Source organism: Oncorhynchus keta, chromosome 25 (assembly GCF_023373465.1).
Source record: "Oncorhynchus keta strain PuntledgeMale-10-30-2019 chromosome 25, Oket_V2, whole genome shotgun sequence".
Lineage (NCBI taxonomy): Eukaryota > Metazoa > Chordata > Actinopteri > Salmoniformes > Salmonidae > Oncorhynchus > Oncorhynchus keta.
In genome coordinates this window covers 47,394,187-47,420,395 of record NC_068445.1, presented here as the reverse complement: position 1 = coordinate 47,420,395, position 26,209 = coordinate 47,394,187, and the positions used below count along the sequence as shown (strand labels likewise).

The 26,209-nt window shown below is 43.4% G+C and overlaps 1 protein-coding gene across 50 annotated transcripts in view; it reads left to right on the top strand.

Moving 5' to 3' along the window:
- The first annotated feature begins 1,542 nt into the window (after positions 1-1,542).
- Positions 1,543-26,209, top strand: part of LOC118380717 (atrial natriuretic peptide receptor 3-like) — an 84,107-nt gene continuing 59,440 nt past the window's right edge. For all 50 annotated transcript variants that reach the window (XM_052479800.1, XM_052479786.1, XM_052479784.1 and 47 more), the window contains exon 1: positions 1,543-2,537. In XM_052479800.1, the coding sequence (XP_052335760.1) occupies positions 1,868-2,537 (670 nt within the window). In that variant the 5' untranslated portion in view covers positions 1,543-1,867. The remainder of the gene's footprint in view (positions 2,538-26,209) is intronic.

The following is a 26,209-nucleotide window of genomic DNA, read 5'->3' as shown; positions in this document are numbered from 1 at the left end:
ACATACATACGCATCCCCCCACACACACACACACACAACACATAGCTCAAATGATCTGCATTGGCACCAACCAGGCCGAGCCAAACAGGTAGAATATAACGTGTCTGCAGGATGAAGTGACCTCCGTCTCCAAGCATCTGTGAACCTAAGAAGGCGTCAGTTGTTCAGCGACTGTCCCAGCCCCCATAGAGACCTACACCTCCAGTAGCTACACAACCCTAGCTACAGAACAGGATGCGGTAAAGATTAAATAACAAGCTGACTAGTTAAGCAGAAGGACTCTTAATTGCCTCTAAATAAGCGACTCCAAATTGCACCCATTGGTGTAATCAGGATAAAGGGCGTATAGACAACATTACATTGCGTCAAAACCCCTGTCATTATTATAATGAGATTTATGGAGAATGTGAGCTCTATGTGTCAAATGAGCCACAAACCAAATGGCCCGCGTGGGCCGCACATTAAAAGGTGATGTGAATGAGAGGTTGTTAGCCGTTACGTAAAAGAGAACCTGTTATGTGACTCATTTTGCAAGCCAACGGCTTAATGGGACATGAGAAATATAACCAGAGGCCCTCCTCCCCCTTGCTAATTCCACATCCAACATTCAGTTCTCAGCTGTTGAGATGTGTATTCAATACAACACTGAGGTTAGTATTGATTCTATCCATTGTTTCCACGTATACCAACACAGGTGCACTCTGTTCTAATTTAAAAAGATACCGCTTTGGTTACGAATTGGTCAGGACAGTTAAAGGCATGTCGATATATATCTCAACCTTGGTGATCAAGTAAGCCTACAGTACAGCTTCAGTGTAGAATAGCCTATGTCGGTTGTAGACCACTAGGTGTCAGTCTATGGCAGGGTTACTCTTTCTCCCACGCAGGGTGTCCTCGTGCAGACTTAAAGAGGTTGATCATTCATTGAGTCTTTCACTTTGGAACGCTCAGGCGCTCGTGTAATACTGGATATGTTAAGTGGGGTTTCTATCAAGTGAAACGAATTAAATGATCAGTAGACCAATGATTGTGCAGTAAGCATTGATGTCACACCTTGTTGTCTTCAAGGTAAATTGATCAGGTAAGTCACACGTATTTAATCTATAAATACAAGATATAGACGTTCTTTACTATACTGTACTATACAGTCTATTGTATTGTGTAACAAAAAACAACAACTGCTTAGACTCGTGTGTTTGTATCGAAAATAGCAAAGAAAACCTTCTCTTGAAACCTTGCCTACAATTATTTTAATAGTTCTATTTAGATGATACCATTGTTTTGTATGAGGCAATGCATCCCAGTGCATTCGGTGTCTGTAAATCCAAGTGTGCCTACGTACAGTGGAATAAAGCACAACTCTACTTTCTTTGTAAAAAAAAAGAGAGAGAGAGAAAGAAATAGAGGGACCTGCAGCTTTAAGAAAGAGGTGTAATCATACAAGGATGACGCATGAATAATAATGAAAAGATTCTTCAAAACTCCTCCCCTCGGCCAGCGTGTGTGGTAGCTGTCTGGGCAGTTACCATATTTAAACAAGAGGATTGACCAGGGAAACGGGAGAATTAGTTAGGAAAACTCAGGGGATTCTTCCATCAGTTGAGAAAGTTGCAGGAGACTCTCTGTACAGGATCATACACTTAATACATTTAGACATTTTATTTCATTAATTCAAAGAAAAAGGCAATTCAATTTAGATTCTTTGTTGTTGTTAAAAGATTCCACATTTGCAATTTACCTGCGCGCGCTCCGCGGCTCCGGGGACGCAGTTGACTTGGAGAGAGAGAGTTATACAGAGAGGATAGAATCTCTCCAATATTGCATTATTACTGATTTACAGGCAAAGCATAACTTGTAAAGTTGCATCATGCCATTTTTCATTTCATTGTGTTTGTACCTTTGGCTGGGGTTGTTACCTGGCCGGACAAGTACAGCCGTGAATGAAGACATTGAAGTGTTGGTGATGTTGCCCAAAAATAACTCGTATATGTTCTCAATAGCAAGAGTGGCACCGGTCATCGAGTATGCAAAGCAGGGGTTGAAAATCAGCGGCGGTCTGTATTCGGGACTTAATTTCAAAGTGCGTTATGAGGATTCCGACTGTGGCAATGATGCACTCTTCTCCCTGGTGGACCGTTCCTGCGAGAAGAAACCGGACTTGGTGCTCGGTCCGGTGTGTGAATACGCCGCGGCGCCGGTTGTAAGGATGGCATCTCACTGGAACATCCCGGTAATATCGACAGGTGCTCTGGCCAGCGGTTTTAGAGACAAAGAGAAAGAATACTCTCACCTGACCCGAATCTCCCCGTCTTACCTAAAAATGGCAGAGACTTTCTTGGCGATGTTCCGTCATTTCAACTGGAAAGACGCGTTGCTGATCTTCGATGACGACAAGAAGGAGAGGAATTGCTACTTCACTATGGAAGGGGTGCACCTCAAACTCATGGAGGAATATCAGACTGTCACCTATGCCATCAACTCTAAAGACGAGCGCCTGAACACAGACGAAATCATCAAATATATCTACGAGAGTGAAGGTACTGTACTGAAAAGTCTCTACTCTGTCCCAGGGTATAGTTTTAAATGACAGAATAGTTGGTCCACTAGTCCCATCTGCTAATCGTGCCACCCATTCCACTTATTTCCACTTGTCATGTAATTTTATGCTTTATTGAAAGAAAAAAACACGTATGTGAATGGCATGCGTTTCTGCTGCCCAGATATGCCCAGTATGTGAGGAACCTATCCATGAAATATGCCAAATATTTACAGGTAGGTTATGTGAAGAACCCATTGGATGTCAACAGGCATCAAGAACACATATTTGCAGTTGGCATATTCATGTACCAGTATAACTTTACGTCCGTCCCCTCGCCCATACCCGGGCGCGAACCAGGGACCTTCTGCACACATCGACATTGAAACGCTATTTAGCGCACACCGCTAACTAAGCTCGCCGTTTCACATCCGTCACGTTCACACTAAATGAAAATGAAATGGTTCCAAAATTCCCCCGTACTGTGTGCGGTACTGTATGTATGTATGTAAGAGCACTCTCCACGCTATGCCAAGAGGTCTTTGACCTTTTTACGGCACACTTTAAGGATGCTGGTTCAAGCATTTGCTCAGACCGTTACAACAGTATACCTTCGGTGGGCTGCGAGACTGCTGTGTTATCAATGAAGCCAGGTGCTTTTATAAACGGTGAATAATCACAAATGGCATCGTTTACCACAGTGGAGAGAACAGGTGCGACATGTCGGTTGCCATAGTTACTGGGACACCAGCTGGATACGCGTTACATTGTGTTACATTTAAGCAATACGGAACGATATATATATAACCCGAGGTTTATCGCGTTTTAATAGGTTTAATATTAGTTTCTGAATGGCTAGAAGGGCATTTAAAACCAGATAGCGGACAGTTGGTAGGTAACATGACTCAATATGCACCTACGCTTACAGACCGTGTTTAATTACACAGTCGCATAAAGGCAAAACCAACAACCATACAAACCGAAATTGGATACGTTGTCAACGCAGGTCCAAGGAGAAATAAAACGTCGCTAGCATTGATTTGTTTTTGTAGAGACATCTTTTTGTTGTTGTTGGGGAGCATCTGGTGCCGTAACGTGGTGAGTGGTGAACATCATTTCCTACTGTTATGACACAAGTCAAATCCTACCACATGTTTGTAGTTTGACCAACTGTTTTCAGCAACTGACATTTTATAATTAGGTTGACATATTGGAAGGTTTGCAAGCAAAAAAAAAACTATTTAGCCCAGCTTCTAACCCTAGTGTTTGATATGCAATGCGATCTCCTCGTAGTGAAGTGTTCAGTGTCCTGACGAGAAGGAACACTTTTCTAGCTATGCCAGGGAAAATCGGGCTGCACCAACTCATTGTTATGGATGTAAACAAATTAATATCAATAGAAAATAGCTAAATTAAGCGCAAAGGCAGCTCCTTTGCTGTTATTCTGTCTGCAGAAGTAGTGACTGTGTTAGTTGGCTAGCTAGCAAGCGAGAGATAAGAACGTTGCTATCGAGCATGGCAACATAACATATAGCATGGCAACAGAACATATAGCATGGCAACAGAACATATAGCATGGCAACAGAACATATAGCATGGCAACGGAACATATAGCATGGCAATGGAACATATAGCATGGCAACGGAACATATAGCATAGCAACGGAACATATAGCATAGCAACGGAATCTATAGCATAGCAACGGAACATATAGCATGGCAACAGAACATATAGCATGGCAATGGAACATATAGCATGGCAACGGAACATATAGCATAGCAACGGAACATATAGCATAGCAACGGAATCTATAGCATAGCAACGGAACATATAGCGTGGCAATGGAATATATAGCATGGCAACAGAACATATAGCATGGCAACGGAATATATAGCATGGCAACATAACATATAGCATGGCAACGGAACATATAGCATAGCAACGGAACATATAGCATAGCAACGGAACATATAGCATGGCAACGGACCATATAGCATGCCAACGGAACATATAGCATAGCAACGGAACATATAGCATGGCAATGGAACATATAGCATGGCAACGGAACATATAGCATAGCAACGGAACATATAGCATGGCAATGGAACATATAGCATGGCAACGGAACATATAGCATGGCAACGGAACATATAGCATGGCAACGGAACATATAGCGTGGCAACGGAACATATAGCGTGGCGAAGGAACATATAGCGTGGCAACGGAACATATAGCGTGGTAACGGAATATATAGCATGGCAACGGAACATATAGCATGGCAACGGAACATATAGCATGGCAACGGAACATATAGCACGGCAACGGAACATATAGCACGGCAACGGAACATATAGCACGGTAACTGAACATCTAGCACGGCAACGGAACATATAGCACGGCAACGGAACATATAGCACGGCAACGGAACTTATAGCACGGCAACGGAACATATAGCACGGCAACGGAACATATAGCACGGCAACGGAACATATAGCACGGCAACGGAACATATAGCACGGCAACGGAACATACAGAATGAACAAGTGGGTTGCGTACATAAATATAGAACTAACTAGCGTCCAAAAGAGGAGAAAGCATGAATTTGCTTATGTACATATATATTTCCACCGTTGAATGTGTTCTTTTATATTGTTTTCTCAGCAACTGTGGCATAAACAGGTTAAACACCTCCGTTCTGTACATTACCAGGGCGGCAGCGTAGCCTAGTGGTAAGAGCGTTGGACTAGTAGCCGGAAGGTTGCCAGTTCAAACCCCCTAGCTGACAAGGTACAAATCTGTCGTTCTGCCCCTGAACAGGCAGTTAACCCACTGTTCCAAAATTGTACCTTTATTTAACTCGGCAAGTCAGTTAAGAACAAATTACTTATTTACAATGACAGCCTAGGGACAGTGGGATAACTGCCTGTTCAGGGGCAGAACGACAGATTTGTACCTTGTCAGCTGGGGGGACCTGAACTTGCAACCTTCCTTGAGGTGAAAGGTGACAGAACTAGAGCAGTGTTTTGTCAGACCAGGAGACATCCCATCTGAGGTGAAAGGTAACAGAACTAGAGCAGTGTTTTGTCAGACCAGGAGACATCCCATCTGAGGTGAAAGGTAACAGAACTAGAGCAGTGTTTATCAGACCAGGAGACATCCCATCTGAGGTGAAAGGTGACAGAACTAGAGCAGTGTTTATCAGACCAGGAGACATCCCATCTGAGGTGAAAGGTGACAGAACTAGAGCAGTGTTGGTCAGACCAGGAGACATCCCATCTGAGGTGAAAGGTGACAGAACTAGAGCAGTGTTGGTCAGACCAGGAGACATCCCATCTGAGGTGAAAGGTAACAGAACTAGAGCAGTGTTTTGTCAGACCAGGAGACATCCCATCTGAGGTGAAAGGTAACAGAACTAGAGCAGTGTTGGTCAGACCAGGAGACATCCCATCTGAGGTGAAAGGTAACAGAACTAGAGCAGTGTTGGTCACACCAGGAGACATCCCATCTGAGGTGAAAGGTGACAGAACTAGAGCAGTGTTGGTCAGACCAGGAGACATCCCATCTGAGGTGAAAGGTAACAGAACTAGAGCAGTGTTGGTCAGACCAGGAGACATCCCATCTGAGGTGAAAGGTGACAGAACTAGAGCAGTGTTGGTCAGACCAGGAGACATCCCATCTGAGGTGAAAGGTGACAGAACTAGAGCAGTGTTGGTCAGACCAGGAGACATCCCATCTGAGGTGAAAGGTGACAGAACTAGAGCATGGTTTATCAGACCAGGAGACATCCCATCTGAGGTGAAAGGTGACAGAACTAGAGCAGTGTTGGTCAGACCAGGAGACATCCCATCTGAGGTGAAAGGTGACAGAACTAGAGCAGTGTTGGTCACACCAGGAGACATCCCATCTGAGGTGAAACATCTGTAAAATGATAGTCTAGAAACTAAAGCTTTGGTTGTCTTCCTCTCAGGCTTCCATGTCTTCTCCCTGGACCTCCTCAATGTCCACCTCTTGAACATCAGACTCTGAGGCCTCATCTTCACTGTCCCTTTCCAACCTTGTTAAGGATGGCTCGTTGTCAGGCTCAAAAAGCCTCAAATTTGCCCTGATGGCCACCAATTTTTCAATCCTTGTATTAATCAGCCTGTTGTGTGCTTTGGTGTGTGCGTTCCCAAACAAGGACCAGTTGCGCTCTGAGGCGGCTGATGTTGGTGGGATTTGGAGGATGATGGAGGCAACAGGGGTAAAAGCCTCAGATCCACAAAGTCCCTTCCACTAGGTGGCCGATGAGATGTTTGGCACAACTGCCATATTGCATTTCCATCCCAAAGTGTGTTTCGCCAGACTGCCAAGAACCTTGCCCTCATCCAGGCCAAGGTGGCGAGACACGGTAGTGATGACACCATAGGCCTTGTTGATCTCTGCACCAGACAGGATGCTCTTTCCAGCATACCTGGGATCCAACATGGATGTAAATGTATGTCCGCTGCGGTGTGTATGGGCTTCAGGCAGTGGTCTTCATGTCTTTTGATGTATTTCAGAACTGCAGTTTCCTCTGCTTGGAGCAACAGTGAAGTGGGCAGGGCAGTACGGAGTTATTATCTTACATCTGCAAGCAGAGTCTGAACATCAGACTGGGTGGCATTGTCTCCTACAATCCGTGCACTGGCTACTGCTATAGGTTTCTGGCTGCTTACCACTCTCTCCCAAAATACATCATCCTGGAGGATCCTCTTGATGTTGCTGTCCATATCGGCAGACTGAGATATGGCCATGTCTTGGAGACTCCTTCCCCTCCAGGAGACTATTAAACATGATAACAACATCACTCCAACAGGTGTTGCTGGGCAGCTTTAATGTGGTGCTCTTATTCTTCTCACTTTGCTTGGTGAGGTAGATTGCTGCTATAACTTGATGACCCTTCACATACCTAACCATTTCCTTGGCTCTTTAGTAGAGTGTATCCATTGTTTTCAGTGCCATGATGTCCCTGAAGAGCAGATTCAATGTATTAGCAGCACAGCCAATAGGTGTGATGTGAGGGTAGGACTCCTCCACTTTAGACCAAGCAGCCTTCATGTTCACAGCATTGTCTGCATTGCCAGTGCAAATACCTTCTGTGGTCCAAGGTCATTGTTGACTTCCTTCAGCTCATTTGCAATGTAGAGGCCGGTGTGTCTGTTGTCCCTTGTGTCTGTGCTCTTGTAGAATACTGGTTGAAGGGTGGAGATGATGTAATTAATTATTCCTTGCCCACAAACATTTGACCGCCCATCAGAGATGATTGCAATACAGTCTGCTTTCTCTATGATTTGCTGGAACTTCACTTGAACTCTGTTGAACTCTGCATCCAGCAAATGAGTAGATAAAGCATGTCTGGTTGGAGGGGTGTATGCTGGGTGAAGAACATTCATAAATCTCTTCCAATACACATTGCCTGTAAGCATCAGAGGTGAACCAGTTCCATATACAGCTCGAGCAGCAAGACCTTCATCAGTATTTCTCTGACTATGTTCCTCCATTGAGACAAGAACTTGATTCCAGGAGGACCATGAGCTGTTGAGGGAACTTTATGCACTTGGCCAGATTATTCTGCATCTTTGTTGTATGTGCACAGCTTTTCCTTCTACATTAGCTACAGTGAAATGTCTCCACACATCAGATAGTGCCTGTGGCATTTTCCTGTAAATATTAGTACAAAATGAGTTTAAAAAAAAAACAAATACCATTCCATCTACAGATAAATAGTTAAGCAGTTAGATTAAACAACTCCTTTGTAAGATACATGTTTTAAAATAACGAAACATGTATGGAAACAGGTTAATTAGCACAAGCAAGCTAAAACCCACATCGTTTTGGCTTGGGAAAAACTACCATGTGGGTTTTAGCTTGTGGGTGGATGGAGTGATGGGGGTGATGGATGGATGGATGGGTGGATGGTCGGATGGATTGGCAGTATGGTTTCAAGGGTAAACTGGTGATGGGGCATCCTTTTCTGAATTGCCTTCTCTGTCTCTCTTCATTCAGACTGGTAATTGCAACTAGACCTATGTCTAATGTTTGCACAGAGGCATCCTCTGTTCATTCATGGCTCTCCTTTAACAGACTTAAAGAGAGAGATGAAGGGAGAGAGAAGAGTGAGACAGACAGACAGACAGACAGACAGACAGACAGACAGACAGACAGACAGACAGACAGACAGACAGACAGACACCTTGAGACATGATCTACTAGGACAAGCAAGTGAGTGGTTCATTTGGGGACTCATAAAAATAGTTAATATTCTGTAAGTATTCTCATAATGTTAATTTACAGGCCAGGGGGGTAGCTGGAATGGGCAGAGTCTAAAGCAAGGGTACATCATCATTGGGTTTTTTATCATAATGTGTAGAGAATGACATTAAAGAGAGAGACGTAATCATTCTGTTATCTGGTGACGTTGTGGACTCATTGAGTTGTGTCGTGACTTTGGCTATGCCGGATTAAGTGATATGACATGCTATTCTATAAAATAATTTATCTCTAATTAAGCTAATTAGGTAAATAATTAACTAGAAAGTCGGGGCACCACAAAATAATATTTATAGAGCTGTTGTCTTCTGAATAAACTCTTAAAGACCTGGTCATCTTTTACATCAGTAGCAGTTCATATTTAATCGTCACCTTATTCAGTCTCATCTGAAAGTTGTAAATTCTTCACGAATCCTGGCTAACAAGTTGAATCAGCAATTCAAAATTGGGTTTAATTATTTATTTACTTAATACCTAAATAATCACACAGAATTACATATATACAGAATGGATCATACATTGATGACAAATTATGTCATAAAGGAAAACGTCCCTAGTGGGCGGAACAGATATGACAGCTGGTTACACAAAAGAAAGGGGTTGGGTTTTGAATGAAAGAGCGGGAAGACTAAGGAACAAAGAGATTTTGTTCCTTAGCAGATACTCTGCCCGTCCTCTCCTAGCCCACGTCTACAGTTGCTGTTCTAACGCGACGGCTAGGAGGTATCACTAAGGGTGCCAGTTCCACTGCATTGTTTCATTGTTTCTCTCTAATCCGGGACTGATTTAAACCTATGGACACCAGGTGGGTGATTCCCCTCTAATCAGGGACTGATTTAAACCTATGGACACCAGGTGGGTGATTCCCCTCTAATCAGGGACTGATTTAAACCTATGGACACCAGGTGGGTGATTCCCCTCTAATCAGGGACTGATTTAAACCTATGGACACCAGGTGGGTGATTCCCCTCTAATCAGGGACTGATTTAAACCTATAGACACCAGGTGGGTGATTCCCCTCTAATCAGGGACTGAGTTAGACCTGTTACACCAGGTGGGTGATTCCCCTCTAATCAGGGACTGATTTAAACCTTTGGACACCAGGTGTGTGATTCCCCTCTAATCCGGGACTGATTTAAACCTTTGGACACCAGGTGGGTGATTCCCCTCTAATCCGGGACTGATTTAAACCTTTGGACACCAGGTGTGTGCAATGGATTATCAGGTAGAACAGAAAACCAGCAGGCTCCGGACCTCGCAGCCTTACTCGTTTCATACTCCACCTCGGTAGGAAAATGATAAAACAAATGTGCACAGTGTGCAAGAATCGTTGCTTCACAACGTGTACATTGTCTGTTGTTTTAGCTTGTCATATTGTAGAGGCTTAGACCATGTTTGAGAAACACTGTACATCAAGAACCCAAGTTTAGTGACATTAAAGGGACAATCCTGAATTTGTGTTTTACCCAGACGGCAGTCCCACCCCTTTTTCTTTGCTGGAAAGATGAGGGAGTGGATGGGGGCCGGAGATATTGCAACCACTCTCAAATTCATTGATGGAAAAAAACGTAAATATTGAATATTGTACCTTTTTATGAACATGTGAAACTCCTCAACTTGTTTAAAAAAAAAAAGCAGAGAAATGTTCACAGTTCAGATGTTGTCATCTTTTATCGATGGAATCTATTACACCTCTATATCTGTCGGTGTTGTCATCAGAGAGCCAATGGTTGAGGCTATGCTGCCTACCTAGATCTACAGTACAGACAGAGAGACAGACAGAGACAGACAGACACAGACAGACAGACAGACAGACAGACAGACAGACAGACAGACAGACAGACAGACAGAACATAGCCCCGAGTCAGCCTAGCTTGTTAAGGCTCCGGCATCAAGGTCAGGAGACGTCATTGGGATGGTTTCCAGCAACATTGACGTCTTTTTTAAAATTCATACATAACCTGCCTGTTATTATCACAGCATGCTGTTATGTTTCCATTCCCAACATGTTGCAGCGGCTGACATGGCCTAAACGTCACCAGCACAGCTTAATGGAATGCAAAACACAAAAGAGGACTATTGACATGGATCCTTGCCTTGTGGGCACGTCATCGACACATCCCTTCAATAACGACCCAGAGATTTATTGAGATGCATTATTATACTACACTATGATCTACTTTACGTCTATTAATGTCGGGATGGTATTGTTAAAGTGACTATACATATATGATGAACAGAGAGTAGTGGTGGGTGGGACACAATGCAGATAGCCCGGTTAACTAATGTCCGGGAGCACTGGTTGGTCGGGACAATTGAGGTAGTATGTATATTAATGTATAGTTAAAGTGACTATGCATATATGATAAACAGAGTAGCAGCAGTGTAAAAGAGGGGTTGGGGGGACACACACAATGTAAATAGTAATTAGTCCGGGTAGCCATTTGGTTACCTGTTCAGGAGTCTTATGGCTTGGGGGTAAAAACTGTTGAGAAGCCTTTTTATCCTAGACTTTGCACTCCGGTGCCGCTTGCCATGCGGTAGTAGACAGAACAGTCTATGACTGGGGTGGCTGGGGTCTTTGACCATTGTTAGGGCCTTCCTCTGACACCGCCTGGTGTAGAGGTCCTGGATGGAAAGCAGCTTAGCCCCAGTGATGTACTGGGCTGTACACGCTACCCTCTGAAGTGCCTTACGGTCGGAGGCCGAGCAGTTGCCGTACCAGGCAGTGATGCAACCGGTCAGGATGCTCTCGATGTTGCAGCTGTAGAACCTTTTGAGGATCTCAGGACCCATGCCAAATCTTTTTCGTTTCCTGAGGGGGAATAGGCTTTGTCGTGCCCTCTTCACAACTGTCTTGATGTGTTTGGACTGATCTAGTTTGTTGTTGATGTGGACACCAAGGAACTTGAAGCTCTCAACCTGCTCCACTACAGCCCCGTCAATGAGAATGGGGACGTGCTCGGTGCTCCTATTCCTGTAGTCCACAATCATCTCCTTAGTCTTGGTTACGTTGAGGGATAGGTTGTTATTCTGGCACCACCCGGCCAGGTCTCTGACCTCCTCCCTATAGGCTGTCTCGTTGTTGTCGGTGATCAGGCCTACCACTGTTGTGTCGTTAGCAAACTTAATAATGGTGTTGGAGTCGTGCCTGGCCATGCAGTCGTGGGTGAACAGGGCATACAGGAGGGGACTGAGCGCGCACCCCTGGGGAGCTCCAGTGTTGAGGATCAGCGTGGCAGATGTGTTGCTACCTACCCTCACCACCTGGGGGCGGCCTGTCAGGAAGTCCAGGATCCAGTTGCAGAGGGAGGTGTTTAGTCTCAGTTTCCTTAGCTTAGTGATGAGCTTTGAGGGTTGAACGCTGAGCTGTAGCCAATGAACAGCATTCTCACATTGGTGTTCCTTTTGTCTAGGTGGGAAAGGGCAGTGTGGGGTGCAACTCTGTGGATACACGTAGCGTCTCCATCATTAACCAATCGAACTCTGTGGATACACGTAGCGTCTCCATCATTAACCAATCCAACTCTGTGGATACACGTGGCGTCTCCATCATTAACCAATCCAACTCTGTGGATACACGTGGCGTCTCCATCATTAACCAATCCAACTCTGTGGATACACGTGGCGTCTCCATCATTAACCAATCCAACTCTGTGGATACACGTGGCGTCTCCATCATTAACCAATCCAACTCTGTGGATACACGTGGCGTCTCCATCATTAACCAATCCAACTCTGTGGATACACGTGGCGTCTCCATCATTAACCAATCCAACTCTGTGGATACACGTGGCGTCTCCATCATTAACCAATCCAACTCTGTGGATACACGTGGCGTCTCCATCATTAACCAATCCAACTCTGTGGATACACGTGGCGTCTCCATCATTAACCAATCCAACTCTGTGGATACACGTAGCGTCTCCATCATTAACCAACTCTGTGATCTAGTGTGGTAATCCATGTTTCTATATTTCAACATTGATGTGAAGTAAATTGGTAGTTTATTGAGTAAGGTTTTATAAACAAAAATAGAATAATGAAGTGACCTATGTGTTTTTAGCGAGGTCCAACCAACTCCATGGTAAAGGATTCAGTGGTGAGGTCCAACCAACTCCATGGTAAAGGATTCAGTGGTGAGGTCCAACCAACTCCATGATAAAGGATTCAGTGGTGAGGTCCAACCAACTCCATGATAAAGGATTCAGTGGTGAGGTCCAACCAACTCCATGGTAAAGGATTCAGTGGTGAGGTCCAACCATGATAAAGGATTCAGTGGTGAGGTCCAACCAACTCCATGGTAAAGGATTCAGTGGTGAGGTCCAACCAACTCCATGATAAAGGATTCAGTGGTGAGGTCCAACCAACTCCATGGTAAAGGATTCAGTGGTGAGGTCCAACCAACTCCATGATAAAGGATTCAGTGGTGAGGTCCAACCATGGTAAAGGATTCAGTGGTGAGGTCCAACCAACTCCATGGTAAAGGATTCAGTGGTGAGGTCCAACCAACTCCATGGTAAAGGATTCAGTGGTGAGGTCCAACCAAGATAAAGGATTCAGTGGTGAGGTCCAACCAACTCCATGGTAAAGGATTCAGTGGTGAGGTCCAACCAACTCCATGATAAATGATTCAGTGGTGAGGTCCAACCAAGATAAAGGATTCAGTGGTGAGGTCCAACCAACTCCATGATAAATGATTCAGTGGTGAGGTCCAACCAAGATAAAGGATTCAGTGGTGAGGTCCAACCATGGTAAAGGATTCAGTGGTGAGGTCCAACCAACTCCATGATAAAGGATTCAGTGGTGAGGTCCAACCAAGTCCATGGTAAAGGATTCAGTGGTGAAGTCCAACCAACTCCATGGTAAAGGATTCAGTAGTGAGGTCCAACCATGGTAAAGGATTCAGTGGTGAGGTCCAACCAACTCCATGGTAAAGGATTCAGTGGTGAGGTCCAACCAACTCCATGGTAAAGGATTCAGTGGTGAGGTCCAACCAACTCCATGGTAAAGGATTCAGTGGTGAGGTCCAACCAACTCCATGATAAAGGATTCAGTGGTGAGGTCCAACCAACTCCATGGTAAAGGATTCAGTGGTGAGGTCCAACCAACTCCATGGTAAAGGATTCAGTGGTGAGGTCCAACCAACTCCATGATAAAGGATTCAGTGGTGAGGTTCAACCAACTCCATGATAAAGGATTCAGTGGTGAGGTCCAACCAACTCCATGGTAAAGGATTCAGTAGTGAGGTCCAACCATGATAAAGGATTCAGTGGTGAGGTCCAACCATGATAAAGGATTCAGTGGTGAGGTCCAACCAACTCCATGATAAAGGATTCAGTGGTGAGGTCCAACCATGATAAAGGATTCAGTGGTGAGGTCCAACCAACTCCATGATAAAGGATTCAGTGGTGAGGTCCAACCAACCATGATAAAGGATTCAGTGGTGAGGTCCAACCAACTCCATGGTAAAGGATTCAGTAGTGAGGTCCAACTCCATGATAAAGGATTCAGTGGTGAGGTCCAACCAATGATAAAGGATTCAGTGGTGAGGTCCAACCAACTCCATGGTAAAGGATTCAGTGGTGAGGTCCAACCATGATAAAGGATTCAGTGGTGAGGTCCAACCATCTCCATGGTAAAGGATTCAGTAGTGAGGTCCAACCAACTCCATGGTAAAGGATTCAGTGGTGAGGTCCAACCAACTCCATGGTAAAGGATTCAGTAGTGAGGTCCAACCATCTCCATGGTAAAGGATTCAGTGGTGAGGTCCAACCAACTCCATGGTAAAGGATTCAGTGGTGAGGTCCAACCAACTCCATGATAAAGGATTCAGTGGTGAGGTCCAACCAACTCCATGGTAAAGGATTCAGTAGTGAGGTCCAACCATGATAAAGGATTCAGTGGTGAGGTCCAACCATGATAAAGGATTCAGTGGTGAGGTCCAACCAACTCCATGATAAAGGATTCAGTGGTGAGGTCCAACCAACTCCATGATAAAGGATTCAGTGGTGAGGTCCAACCATGATAAAGGATTCAGTGGTGAGGTCCAACCAACTCCATGATAAAGGATTCAGTGGTGAGGTCCAACCAACTCCATGATAAAGGATTCAGTGGTGAGGTCCAACCATGATAAAGGATTCCAACCAACTCCATGATAAAGGATTCAGTAGTGAGGTCCAACCAAGATAAAGGATTCAGTGGTGAGGTTCAACCAACTCCATGATAAAGGATTCAGTGGTGAGGTCCAACCAACTCCATGGTAAAGGATTCAGTAGTGAGGTCCAACCAACTCCATGGTAAAGGATTCAGTAGTGAGGTCCAACCATGATAAAGGATTCAGTGGTGAGGTCCAACCAACTCCATGATAAAGGATTCAGTGGTGAGGTCCAACCAACTCCATGATAAAGGATTCAGTGGTGAGGTCCAACCAACTCCATGATAAAGGATTCAGTGGTGAGGTCCAACCATGATAAAGGATTCAGTGGTGAGGTCCAACCAACTCCATGGTAAAGGATTCAGTGGTGAGGTCCAACCAACTCCATGATAAAGGATTCAGTGGTGAGGTCCAACCATGATAAAGGATTCAGTGGTGAGGTCCAACCAACTCCATGATAAAGGATTCAGTGGTGAGGTCCAACCATGATAAAGGATTCAGTGGTGAGTGTCAAAACTGTCAGATGTTATAAAACTAAGTGCGCTATGATAAATTGTGTCCAAGGGCCTCAAAACACTGGTAGCTGTATTCATGTATATAATATCACCGTAATCTATAACAGTAATATATGTAGACTGAATTATCTGTTTTCTACTATTTAATGAAAGGCCCTGTTCTTATAGAAGAAGACAGACTAAATTCTTAATTTCTTAAGTAACTCGTCAGCATGCTTTTTAAATTATAGCTTTTCATCAATCCAGATGACCAGATATTTATTGACGGGGGACACGATCAATGGGGGCACCATCTAACGTACTAATGCACAAATCACCAGTTACAATATTACATGATTTGGAAAATAAAATGGTACTTGGTTTTCCCAGCATTTAGTACCAACTTCAGGTCAACCAATGCTTTCTGCAAGGTAGTAGAAACAGATTGAAGAGTCAACAAAGCCTGAGCTACCGTAAGGGACAGTATACAACACTGACGTCTGCGTACAGATTAAAATGACACTTTTGTACAGATGGTACTATGTCCTGGTCTGAACCCTGACCGGTTTACATTCAGACCATATGTAGCAGTATCAGAGATGGTACTATGTCCTGGTCTGAACCCTGACTGGTTTACATTCAGACGATATGTAGCAGTATCAGAGATGGTACTATGTCCTGGTCTGAATTGGTTTACATTTACGCTGTTAATATAAATGGCGAAAAGAACTGGACGAAGAATTGAACCCTGTGGGACACCTTTTTTTTTACGTCTAAACATCCCGATTTAACGCCAAGACACTGTGAAATAATTCTCAAAACACCGACAAGCAGCCCGATCTAAGCCAATCATTGCGCATTTCTGAATAAGATGTGATCCACAGTGTCGAATGCCTTGCACAGGTCAATGAAGAGGGCAGCACAGTGTTTCTTCATATTTATAAAAAAAAATCTGACATAATTTAAAACCATATAAGTATAAGAGATGGTACTATGTCCTGGTCTGAATTGGTTTACATTCAGACGATATGTAACAGTTAATAGGGATCTAAGCTGAGTATTAATCAATAATTCCAGGATTGTTGCTCGGCAACAGAGAGTTTGGAAATGGGCCGATAATTATTTAGATCACCTGGGTCGCCACCTTTATGTTGAGGAAGCACATGGGCCGTCTTCTAAACTCTAGGAATACCACTCAGTATAAATGTTAAGTTAAAAATATGTGTTAATGCTTCAGCAATCAATGGAGCAGAAAGCTGTGATAAGAAGGGAACAAGCATATCAGCCCCTGTCACCCCCTGACTTTAGAGACCCTTTTTATGTCTCTATTTTGGTTTTGTCAGGGCGTGAGTTGTGGTGGGTATTCTATGTTCTATGTTGTGTAGTTCTATGTTTTGGCCGGGTATGATTCTCAATCAGGGACAGCTGTCTATCGTTGCCTCTGATTGGGAACCATACTTAGGCTGCCCTTTTTCCCACCTGTGTTTGTGGGAAGTTGACTTTGTTTAGGGCACATAGCCTTTAGCTTCACAGTTTGTTTTTTTTGTAGTGTTTATTGTTTTGTTCTGCGTTTTTTTTCCAAATAAAAAGAGAAATGTACTCTCACCACGCTGCACTTTGGTCCTCTTCCTTTAATAACGGCCGTGACAGCCACAGTATATATATTTTTACATCGATCATAACTAGTTGTTCCAATACATCAAAGAGAGACAAAGAGAGACAGAGAGAGAGGGACAGATAGACACACACACAGAGACTGGGAGAGTGAGAAACAGAGAGAGAGAGACACAGAGAGAGAGACAGAGAGAGAGGGACAGATAGACACACACATAGAGACTGGGAGAGACAGACAGACAGACAGACAGACAGACAGACAGACAGACAGACTGAGAGAGTGAGAAACAGACAGACAGACAGACTGAGAGAGTGAGAAACAGAGAGAGAGAGAGAGAGTGAGACAGAAGCACAGAGAGTGACACACACACACAGAGGACTGTTGTGTTCCTCTCTCTAGGCATGCCTAATTAAAGGGTGCTGTAGTGCCGGCAGCACCAGCAGCAGGAGCACTGAGATGAAGAGTGTCCCTCTTTCTGGGAGCAGGAGGATATTCCAGGAGCCATGAGGCGCTGCTAGCCAGCCAGCCACCCGACCCTCCACTATAGTGACAGAGCTGTGGGAATGTTCCAGCAGACGCTGGATTTATCCCAAATATAACCCTATTCCCTAAACAGTGCACTACTTCTGTCCAAAGCCTCATGGACCCAGGTCAACAGTAGTGCACTGTACAGGGGATAGGCTGCCACTCAGTGTGTTAATGTGCCCTATTGACCACGGCTAGTCGACGCTGGGACACTCTGACAAGTTATTTCCAAACCCTCCGACTCGCCTTGTTGTTTGTTTGTCTGTTTGTTGTTTATTTTAAAAACCCTAACATTTCATGGTTACCAGACAGGTTTTCTGTGGATATTTGGGTGACGGCTCAGGGCTGTGGGGTCTGTATCTACTGTAAGGTCTGTATCTACTGTAGGATCTGTATCTACTGTAGGGTCTGTATCTACTGTATCTACTGTATCTACTGTAGGGTCTGTATCTACTGTAGGGTCTGTATCTACTGTAGGATCTGTATCTACTGTAAGGTCTGTATCTACTGTAGGATCTGTATCTACTGTAGGATCTGTATCTACTGTAAGGTCTGTATCTACTGTAGGGTCTGTATCTACTGTAGGGTCTGTATCTACTGTAGGGTCTGTATCTACTGTAAGGTCTGTATCTACTGTAGGGTCTGTATCTACTGTAGGGTCTGTATCTACTGTAAGGTCTGTATCTACTGTAAGGTCTGTATCTACTGTAGGGTCTGTATCTACTGTAAGGTCTGTATCTACTGTAGGGTCTGTATCTACTGTAGGATCTGTATCTACTGTAAGGTCTGTATCTACTGTAGGGTCTGTATCTACTGTAGGGTCTGTATCTACTGTAGGGTCTGTATCTACTGTAGGGTCTGTATCTACTGTAAGGTCTGTATCTACTGTAGGGTCTGTATCTACTGTAGGGTCTGCATCTACTGTAGGGTCTGTATCTACTGTAGGGTCTGTACTGTAGGGTCTGTATCTACTGTAGGGTCTGTATCTACTGTAGGGTCTGTATCTACTGTAGGGTCTGTATCTACTGTAGGGTCTGTATCTACTGTAGGGTCTGTATTTACTGTAGGGTCTGTATCTACTGTAGGGTCTGTATCTACTGTAAGGTCTGTATCTACTGTAGGGTCTGTCTGTATCTACTGTAAGGTCTGTATCTACTGTAGGGTCTGTATCTACTGTAAGGTCTGTATCTACTGTAGGGTCTGTATCTACTGTAAGGTCTGTATCTACTGTAGGGTCTGTATCTACTGTAGGGTCTGTATCTACTGTAAGGTCTGTATCTACTGCAGGGTCTGTATCTACTGTAGGGTCTGTATCTACTGTAGGGTCTGTATCTACTGCAGGGTCTGTATCTACTGTATCTAGGTCTGTATCTACTGTCTACTGTAGGGTCTGTATCTACTGTAGGGTCTGTGTCTACTGTAGGGTCTGTATCTACTGTATCTACTGGTCTGTATCTACTGTATCTACTGTATCTACTGTAGGGTCTGTATCTATCTACTGTATCTACTGGGTCTGTATCTACTGTAGGGTCTGTATCTACTGTATCTACTGTAGTGTCTGTATCTACTGTATCTACTGTATCTACTGTAGGGTCTGTATCTACTGTAGGGTCTGTATCTACTGTAAGGTCTGTATCTACTGTATCTACTGTAGGGTCTGTATCTACTGTATCTACTGTAGGGTCTGTATCTACTGTATCTACTGTATCTACTGTAGGGTCTGTATCTACTGTATCTACTGTATCTACTGTAGGGTCTGTATCTACTGTAGGGTCTGTATCTACTGTAGGGTCTGTATCTACTGTATCTACTGTAGGGTCTGTATCTACTGTATCTACTGTAGGGTCTGTATCTACTGTAGGGTCTGTATCTACTGTATCTCTGCATCTACTGTAGGGTCTGTATCTACTGTAAGGTCTGTCTGTATCTACTGTATCTACTGTAAGGTATCTATTGTATCTACTGTAGGGCCTGTATCTACTGTATCTACTGTATCTACTGTAGGGTCTGTATCTACTGTAGGGTCTGTATCTACTGTGTCTACTGTATCTACTGTAGGGTCTGTATCTACTGTAGGGCCTGTATCTGTATCTACTGTATCTCTGTATCTACTGTAGGGTCTGTGTCTACTGTAGGGTCTGTATCTACTGTAGGGTCTGTATCTACTGTATCTACTGTAGGGTCTGTATCTACTGTAGGGTCTGTACTGTAGGGTCAGGGTCTGTATCTACTGTAGGGTCTGTATCTCTGTATCTACTGTAGGGTCTGTATCTACTGTAATGTCTGTATCTACTGTATCTCTTGTATCTACTGTATCTACTGTAGGTCTGTATCTACTGTAGGGTCTGTATCTACTGTATCTACTGTATCTATTGTAGGGTCTGTATCTACTGTATCTACTGTATTTACTGTAGGGTCTGTATCTACTGTAGGGTCTGTATCTACTGTATCTCTGTATCTACTGTAGTCTGTATCTACTGTATCTACTGTAGGGGTCTGTATCTACTGTAGGGTCTGTATCTACTGTAGGGTCTGTATCTACTGTAGGGTCTGTATCTACTGTATCTACTGTAGGGTCTGTATCTACTGTAGGGTCTGTATCTACTGTAGGGTCTGTGTCTACTGTATCTACTGTAGGGTCTGTATCTACTGTATCTACTGTAGGGTCTGTATCTACTGTAAGGTCTGTATCTACTGTATCTACTGTAGGGTCTGTATCTATCTGTATCTACTGTAGGGTCTGTATCTACTGTATCTACTGTAGGGTCTGTATCTACTGTAGGGTCTGTATCTACTGTAGGTCTGTATCTACTGTAGGTCTGTATCTACTGTATCTACTGTATCTACTGTAGGGTCTGTATCTACTGTATCTACTGTAGGGTCTGTATCTACTGTAGGGTCTGTATCTACTGTATCTACTGTATCTACTGTAGGGTCTGTATCTACTGTATCTACTGTATCTACTGTATCTACTGTAGGGTCTGTATCTACTGTATCTACTGTATCTACTGTAGGGTCTGTATCTACTGTAGGGTCTGTATCTACTGTATCTACTGTAGGGTCTGTATCTACTGTAGGGTCTGTATCTACTGTAGGGTACTGTAGGGTCTGTATCTACTGTAGGATCTGTATCTACTGTATGTCTGTATCTACTGTATCTACTGTATCTACTGTAGGGTCTGTATCTACTGTAAGGTCTGTATCTACTGTATCTACTGTAGGGTCTGTATCTACTGTATCTACTGTAGGGTCTGTATCTACTGTAGGGTCTGTATCTACTGTATCTACTGTATCTACTGTAAGGTCTGTATCTACTGTATCTACTGTAGGGTCTGTATCTACTGTAGGGTCTGTATCTACTGTAGGGTCTGTATCTACTGTAGGGTCTGTATCTACTGTATCTACTGTAGGGTCTGTATCTACTGTAGGGTCTGTATCTACTGTATCTACTGTATCTACTGTAGGGTCTGTATCTACTGTATCTACTGTAGGGTCTGTATCTACTGTAGGGTCTGTATCTACTGTAGGTCTGTATGGTCTGTATCTACTGTATCTATTGTAGGGTCTGTATCTACTGTAGGTCTGTGTCTACTGTAGGGTCTGTATCTACTGTAGGGTCTGTATCTACTGTAAGGTCTGTATCTACTGTAGGGTCTGTATCTACTGTAGGGTCTGTATCTACTGTATCTACTGTAGGGTCTGTATCTACTGTATCTACTGTATCTACTGTGGGGTCTGTATCTACTGTATCTACTGTATCTACTGTATCTACTGTAGGGTCTGTATCTACTGTATCTACTGTAGGGTCTGTATCTACTGTAGGGTCTGTATCTACTGTAGGGTCTGTATCTACTGTAGGGTCTGTATCTACTGTAGGGCCTTATCTGCTGTACGTCTCCAGGGGAAGAGTCTGTATAACTGTCAAATCTATTAAAAAAAAACTGTCACATGGGTCTGTATCTACTGTAGGGTCTGTATCTACTGTAACCAACAAGGGTCTTAAAATCTGCTGTTAAGGGTCTTTATCTAAAATAAGGTCTGAAAATCTAAAAAACTGAAAATCTACTGAAGGGCCTGTATCTACTGTATAAAACTGTAGGGTCTGTATCTACTGTATCACTGTTAGGGTCTGTTATCTACTGTAAGGTCTGTATGTACTGTTGAAAGGTCTGTATACACATACTCCTCTGGGTCTGTTCTTCAACTGATTCTCTACTGTATCTCACTTTGTAGGATCTGATCTACTGAAACCAGGTCTGTATCTACTGTAGGGTCTGTATCTCACTAATACTTTAGGGTCTGTATCTACTGTAGGGTCTGTATCTACTGTATAGGGTCTGTATCTACTGTAAGGTCTGTATCTACCTGTTGGTCTGTATATCACTGTATCTACTGTATCTACTATCACCTGGGTCTGTATCTACTGTAGGGTCTGTATCTACTGTAGGGTCTGTATCTACTTTAGGGTCTGTGATATCACTGTAAGGTCTGTATCTACTGTAGGTTCTGTATCTACCTGTTGTTCTGTGATATCACCTGTAGGATCTGTGATCTACTGTAGGGTCCTGTGATCTCACTTTAGGGTCTGTGATATCACCTGGGTCTGTGATATACTGTTGGTCTGTATCTACTGTAAGGTTGGTGATATCACCTGGTTGTCTCCTAGTGATATCAGTTAAATTAAATTGGTTGTTCTAGTGATATCACCTGGTTGTTTTAACCTGGTTGTTCTGGTGATATCACCTGCGTTCCTAAATACAACACCTGGTTGTGTATATCACTGAGAGTGAAATATCACCTGGTTGTTCCTTGATATCAACTGGCAGTTTGAAATCAAAATGCTGTTCCTAGTGATATCAGTATTTACTAATATCAACTGGTTGTTCCTAGTGATATCAAATAAAAAAATCCTAGTGATAAATGTTCCTAGTGAAAATCATAACGAAAGATCAACAATAAAATAAAACAGTAGTGATGCTATACCTGGAGGGGTTCACCTGGTTGTTCTGGTGATATCACCTGGTTGTTCCTAGTGATATCAGGTTTCCTAGTGATAATTGTTGTAATATGTTCATGTGATATCACCTGGTTGTTCTGGTGTATCACATATCTCACCTGACTTGTTCTTGATATCACCTGGTTGTCCTGGTGATATCACTGGGTTGTACCTAGTGATATCACCTGGTTGTTCTAGTGATATCACCTGGTTGTTCCTAGTGATATCACCTGGTTGTTCCTGGTGATATCACCTGGTTGTTCCTGGTGATATCACCTGGTTGTTCCTGGTGATATCACCTGGTTGTTCCTAGTGATATCACCTGGTTGTTCCTGGTGATATCACCTGGTTGTTCCTAGTGATATCACCTGGTTGTTCCTAGTGATATCGCCTGGTTGTTCCTGGTGATATCGCCTGGTTGTTCCTAGTGATATCACCTGGTTGTTCCTAGTGATATCACCTGGTTGTTCCTAGTGATATCACCTGGTTGTTCCTGGTGATATCACCTGGTTGTTCTAGTGATATAGTGATATCACCTGGTTGTTCCTGGTGATATCACCTGGTTGTTCCTAGTGATATCACCTGGTTGTTCCTAGTGATATCACCTGGTTGTTCCTAGTGATATCACCTGGTTGTTCCTGGTGATATCACCTGGTTGTTCCTAGTGATATCACCTGGTTGTTCCTGGTGATATCACTAATATCACCTGGTTGTTCCTGGTGATATCACCTGGTTGTTCCTGGTGATATCACCTGGTTGTTCCTAGTGATATCACCTGGTTGTTCCTAGTGATATCACCTGGTTGTTCCTAGTGTGATGTTCAGTGATATCACCTGGTTGTTCCTAGTGATATCACCTGGTTGTTCCTGGTGATATCACCTGGTTGTTCCTAGTGATATCACCTGGTTGTTCCTAGTGATATCACCTGGTTGTTCCTAGTGATATCGCCTGGTTGTTCCTAGTGATATCACTGGTTGTTCCTAGTGATATCATCACCTGGTTGTTCCTAGTGTGATATCACCTGGTTGTTCCTAGTGATATCACCTGGTTGTTCCTGGTGATATCACCTGGTTGTTCCTGGTGATATCGCCTGGTTGTTCCTGGTGATATCGCCTGGTTGTTCCTAGTGATATCACCTGGTTGTTCCTAGTGATATCACTAATATCACCTGGTTGTTCCTAGTGATATCACCTGGTTGTTCCTAGTGATATCACTAATATCACCTGGTTGTTCCTAGTGATATCACCTGGTTGTTCCTAGTGATATCACCTGGTTGTTCCTAGTGATATCACCTGGTTGTTCCTAGTGATATCACCTGGTTGTTCCTAGTGATATCACCTGGTTGTTCCTAGTGATATCACCTGGTTGTTCATCGTGATATCACCTGGTTGTTCCTAGTGATATCACCTGGTTGTTCCTGGTGATATCGCCTGGTTGTTCCTAGTGATATCACCTGGTTGTTCCTAGTGATATCACCTGGTTGTTCCTAGTGATATCACCTGGTTGTTCCTGGTGATATCACCTGGTTGTTCCTGGTGATATCACCTGGTTGTTCCTGGTGATATCACCTGGTTGTTCCTGGTGATATCACCTGGTTGTTCCTGGTGATATCACCTGGTTGTTCCTGGTGATATCACCTGGTTGTTCCTAGTGATATCACCTGGTTGTTCCTAGTGATATCACCTGGTTGTTCCTAGTGATATCACTAATATCACCTGGTTGTTCATTGTGATATAACCTGGTTGTTCCTGGTGATATCACCTTGTTGTTCATCGTGATATCACCTTGTTGTTCATCGTGATATCACCTGGTTGTTCCTAGTGATATCACCTGGTTGTTCCTGGTGATATCACCTTGTTGTTCATCGTGATATCACCTGGTTGTTCCTGGTGATATCGCCTGGTTGTTCCTGGTGATATCACCTGGTTGTTCCTAGTGATATCACCTGGTTGTTCCTAGTGATATCACCTGGTTGTTCCTAGTGATATCACCTGGTTGTTCCTAGTGATATCACCTGGTTGTTCCTAGTGATATCACCTGGTTGTTCCTAGTGATATCACCTGGTTGTTCCTAGTGATATCACCTTGTTGTTCATCGTGATATCACCTGGTTGTTCCTAGTGATATCACCTGGTTGTTCCTAGTGATATCACCTGGTTGTTCCTAGTGATATCACCTGGTTGTTCCTAGTGATATCACCTGGTTGTTCATCGTGATATCACCTTGTTGTTCATCGTGATATCACCTTGTTGTTCCTGGTGATATCACCTGGTTGTTCCTAGTTACATCACCTTGTTGTTCAGTCTGTGTTGTAGTAGTGCTCTGTATGGGTCCACATGATAATATGATTAAAGAGATTACCTGTGATTATTATTTATCTTTCAGTGGTAATCTTATGTTCCACCCTCTACCAGGAAAATTTGTGGTGGCAAACTGCTTTTGAAAACCGACGTTTAATGTATTTAATTGGAAGGGCATTGGCCTCTACTGTCCTCTCTGGTTGAGTGCCGGGCTCGGAGAGTACTCTAAGTAATTGGGCACTTCTGAAATCAGCCACAAAGACTCAAGTGGGCACAACACTTTTCTGTGTGTTAGTGTGTGTGTGTATGTGTGTGTGTGTGTGCGTGTCACATCTTTTTTTAGGTGCAAAACATTACCTAATTGTGTGTTTCATAATTGTATCTAACAGTTGAAAGATTATGGAGTGGTGCATTCTATCCCTCCTACGGTAACTGGACACTTGACCAGTTAAACATGTTTCAGCCATAAATTCTCCTATAGGGTGTCATTTTGGGACACATCATATTCATGAAGTCCAGGACAAGGAAAACCCTAAGTCCCATAGGGGACCCTATTCCCTATATAGTGCACTACTTTATACTACAGCCCTATTGCCTATATAGTGCACTACTTTATACTACAGCCCTATTCCCTATATAGTGCACTACTTTATACTACAGCCCTATTGCCTATATAGTGCACTACTTTATACTACAGCCCTATTCCCTATATAGTGCACTACTTTATACTACAGCCTTATTCCCTATATAGTGTACTACTTTATACTACAGCCCTATTCCCTATATAGTGCACTACTTTATACTACAGCCCTATTCCCTATATAGTGCACTACTTTATACTACAGCCCTATTGCCTATATAGTGTACTACTTTATACTACAGCCCTATTCCCTATATAGTGCACTACTTTATACTACAGCCCTATTGCCTATATAGTGCACTACTTTATACTACAGCCCTATTCCCTATATAGTGCACTACTTTATACTACAGCCCTATTCCCTATATAGTGCACTACTTTATACTACAGCCCTATTCCCTATATAGTGTACTACTTTATACTACAGCCCTATTCCCTATATAGTTCACTACTTTATACTACAGCCCTATTCCTTATATAGTGCACTACTTTATACTACAGCCCTATTCCCTATATAGTGCACGACTTTATACTACAGCCCTATTCCCTATATAGTACACTACTTTATACTACAGCCCTATTCCCTATATAGTGCACTACTTTATACTACAGCCCTATTCCCTATATAGTGCACTACTTTATACTACAGCCCTATTCCC